The sequence below is a fragment of the Cynoglossus semilaevis genome, chromosome Z (genome assembly GCF_000523025.1).
Source record: "Cynoglossus semilaevis isolate Cse_v1.0 chromosome Z, Cse_v1.0, whole genome shotgun sequence".
Lineage (NCBI taxonomy): Eukaryota > Metazoa > Chordata > Actinopteri > Pleuronectiformes > Cynoglossidae > Cynoglossus > Cynoglossus semilaevis.
The window spans coordinates 15,903,110-15,906,843 of NC_024328.1; the positions used below are offsets into that span (position 1 = coordinate 15,903,110).

General features: G+C 39.0%; 1 protein-coding gene across 1 annotated transcript in view; it reads left to right on the plus strand.

Annotated features, from left to right (window-relative positions):
- The window catches only part of LOC103398150 (transient receptor potential cation channel subfamily M member 3-like), a 19,926-nt gene extending 17,214 nt beyond the window's left edge, over positions 1-2,712 (plus strand). Inside the window, 1 exon segment of the mRNA XM_025053383.1 lies at positions 1-2,712. This exon segment is cut by the window's left edge and continues 29 nt beyond it. Coding sequence (XP_024909151.1) covers positions 1-211 — 211 coding nt within the window. The 3' untranslated portion in view covers positions 212-2,712.
- Positions 2,713-3,734: the final 1,022 nt, after the last annotated feature.

Here is a 3,734-nt window from a genome sequence, read left to right on the forward strand (position 1 = left end):
GTCAGTGAGGGAGAGGATGGAGAGGGGACCGGGTCTCGGGGTAGACAGGGGGCCTGGGTCAGGCGGACGGGGTCTGGCAGGAACCAGAAACCCCTTTCTAAGGAGCAAGTCAGGTCCTCGGCCTGATGCAACCAAGACTGACAACCTATCCATGAGAAAGCTAGCTGCTCCGTCAGCTTTTCGCAGCTTTGAAAGACAGAACTACACGTGACGAGGACACTGGTCACATACTGACAGGAGCAGAGGGAAAACAAGAAAGGGCTGAGAGAAACTACAAAGGCAGAGGGAGATTTGAAGTGTTGCAGAAGCGTTTTCACTGTTTTCTAAAACTTTGATAATTGAAGCAAGAGGCAGGTTAGGAGAATCTAAGGGTCCTACTGTACACTAATCCAATACAAAGAGCTATGAATCTAGACTAGTTTTACCTCCTCTTGTAGCTGAGTAACATTCTGTGGAGTGTTAATGCAACGGAAGGTGTCTTTGTACTATGTCTTGCACCATCCACCTTTCATGTCGACTAGACAGCCGTCACTGTGTTACATCACATCACGTTAGCCAGACGATAGCCTGTACACTGTTACTACAACCTGCATTGTCTGAAGGAAACCTGCCAAGTCTAAGGGAACGAATGAGTGCCAATAAAGATGGAGAAAATAAACAATTGCTCACATATCAAAATGGGCATAGCCTACATTCGAAGCCTTAAGTCTTCAGTTTGACCAGTTGCATGTCAATGTTGTTATACCAGATATCCATCCATCATCAGGAACCAGGAATCTCTCACTGGAAAATTTGTCTATCAGTCACTTAGTTTCCTCTAATGTGTCACATATCCAAATCTTTAGTTTATGGTCTCTTTGGTAGAATATCATGCCTAATTAATGAGTCATGATTCTGTTAAGGAAAATGAGGATAAAGCACAACAAAGATTTATGCTCTGTGCACAGTTGGACTGGTTGAAGGAGCCATTGGTGACTATGGTTTTGATCACATCATGGCTTCTTTCCAGTTTATGAACTTTTTGAATACAGTAAGAAGTAGTGTTTTGAAACCAGCAGATACAGTACCCGATGTTTGACTACTGTGTTTAATATACTTCCTGGGTTTAGTGTTTATTTTATCTTTATTTTATCCCAGGTCTTATAAACAGGCTTTAATTCTGACTTTATTTTTGCAGCCAGCAGAGTCACCACCCAATCCCCAGAGCTGCTACATCAAAATAGAGCAACAATTTCTCTCATGGTTCCAGTTTGTGCCAGGGTAACACCATCATTTTGTTAGCTTTTGTTTCTGCACCAAAGCTTTAAACAGAATATTTTATTATTTCTAACACATTACTTCACATAATACTGCATAATACAAAAGAAAACAAACCCAAAAACAAAACAAAAACATACAGCTGAAAATGTTAACTGAACGACTAGGGACTATTGAGATTAACAGGAATTAAAAAGATCATTTCAACAAAATTTAAATCCTGCAAAGTCTCCAGTCAACTAATAGCTGCTGACCCATGTCAGCAGCTAAAATGAATATCGATACTGTACTCGATACTGTATACGAGTCACTCTTATCGCACAATGCACTACAACCTATACATGACAAATGACGTCACGTCATTTAAACCTACACTATCCAACACATGCACACGAGGAGAGCAAACATTCTCCCTCACTCCACGCGTGTTGCTGAAAACTCACTTCACCATAGGGATGTAGAAGGCGAATGTAAATGTACGTTTAGGTATCATTATAGATTCATGGCAAATACATAATTATCCGGTCCCTTTCGATATTGGGACCGGGTCGTATAGAAGCTTTAAACAGTGCAATAGCAATAAGTTTGCACCAGAGGGCGCAGCGAGTCGGTTTCAGCAGTGTTACTTGTCGGGTTGAGCAGGGGCATTCGGCTTCTCAACGTAGCAAAACATTTATTCAACCAGAAATCTTGCTGTGCTGAGGACAGACACACACTTTTTAAACCACGACTTACATTTAGGCGGGTTGTTTAATGTCGTAATGCAATATCATGTTACACAGATCCAGAGAATATGTTGGATAAAGGCAGTGACACGGAAACAAACGAGAAAACAAGCATTAAATTCTGTTGCAACTAATTTTACGTCCACATGTTATTCAACCTGCAGGTGTAGCAAAACTATTTAGATGTGAACGTGATCCTGGCGAGTTTTTTCTTAGTCTGATGCTGGGAATCCTTCCAGCTTTCTCCTGTAGCACCTCCTCATTCTCCTCCACCTGCAGGTTCTCAGCAGTAGCAGTACTCTACTACACAGTACATGTACAGTACAAGTTGCAGTGGATTAACCTCCACCTACTCCTTTCTCAATCCTGTGTCTAATTTCCACGGCAACTGTCAGTCTTTTCAGTTTCATCCTATGTGTAGTTCACTGTTTTCTTAGCCAGCCACGCTGCAAAAGCGGACTTTAAAAGAAAAGCCCCTTGGACTAAGCCCTAGGTAAATCCTGCAAAGGGCAAGAAGAGGTCACGTAGGACCTCACTCTTTTCTCTCCTACAACTGGAGGAGCTGATCTATAAGAAAAGCTTGGAAATAAGCAGTCAAGTACATGCATTCTAGCAAAGATTCAACAAATGCGACATGAATTCAATGTGACATGAAATTGTGCTTTAAAAAATATAACAGTAATAATAATCAAAGCCAGATATGTGTTTTAAATAATACTCATTTATTTATTTTGACTGAAAGAAGATATGCTGTTCTCTCTTATATGGATATATGAAATATAGATTGTTTTTAATACTTGTGTTTTATATTCCCTCATATTTACAATGAATTCCAATCATGTTGGATTTATTTTGAGGTTTGATTCTACTCACTGACGAATGAAGGAAATGCCTGTTTCAAATACAAATCAATATTTATATCCTCTCAGTGATAGTTTTTGTCAGATATTAAGTATTTTCTAAATCTTAGAAATATTAATTAAATAAAGAGCTGACCATCTACATGTACTAATTGCTGATGTATTTTATTATTTATTGAATATAAAGCATATACTGGTATACTGTACATTTCAATCATATTTAAAGTATTTATATTATAGTTTTTATGGCACATTTTTTCAGAAAGCATAATGTAAAAACATTCAAAAATGACGTGGCATTACACAGGTGTCAGTTGAATATGTGGTTGAAATGTTTTACTTTTTTATGTTTTACTTTTTTTATGATTCATTTTATGATTTCATCAAAAACTGAAAATTCTGCTGCTGCTGTAGTTCTGTGACACCCTGTTTAATCACATCTGTTGTCCAGGAGTTTAGAAATCCACCGGGGGTACTTGGTTTACGACGTCCTCGTTGGTTACGTTGCCATCTCCCAAATAATCTATTGAATAAGTCTTGCTTCGTCTTTCTGATGCATCACGTTAAAACAAATTTAACACTGGAACTAGTTGGCGAGTGAATGTCAGCTAGTAGATAGACAGCATTTCAGACTTTGGTCATTCTTCATATATTGTAACTAATATGAATGTGGGCATAGCTAGTTACTGTAACTGACATGTGATCAGTGTGGGTCATTTTGACTGGACACACTAAAGTACACACCACATTAGGAAGTTCAAGTTGGTCGGTGCGTAACAGTGAGCTGGTCCTATCAGCAGCCATGTACAGTAGGTAACAGTTGATGGTGTTATGTATTTTAGAGCAGAGAGGCTGAGACGAGTCAATGCTCAGGGATCTATCACTGCAGGAA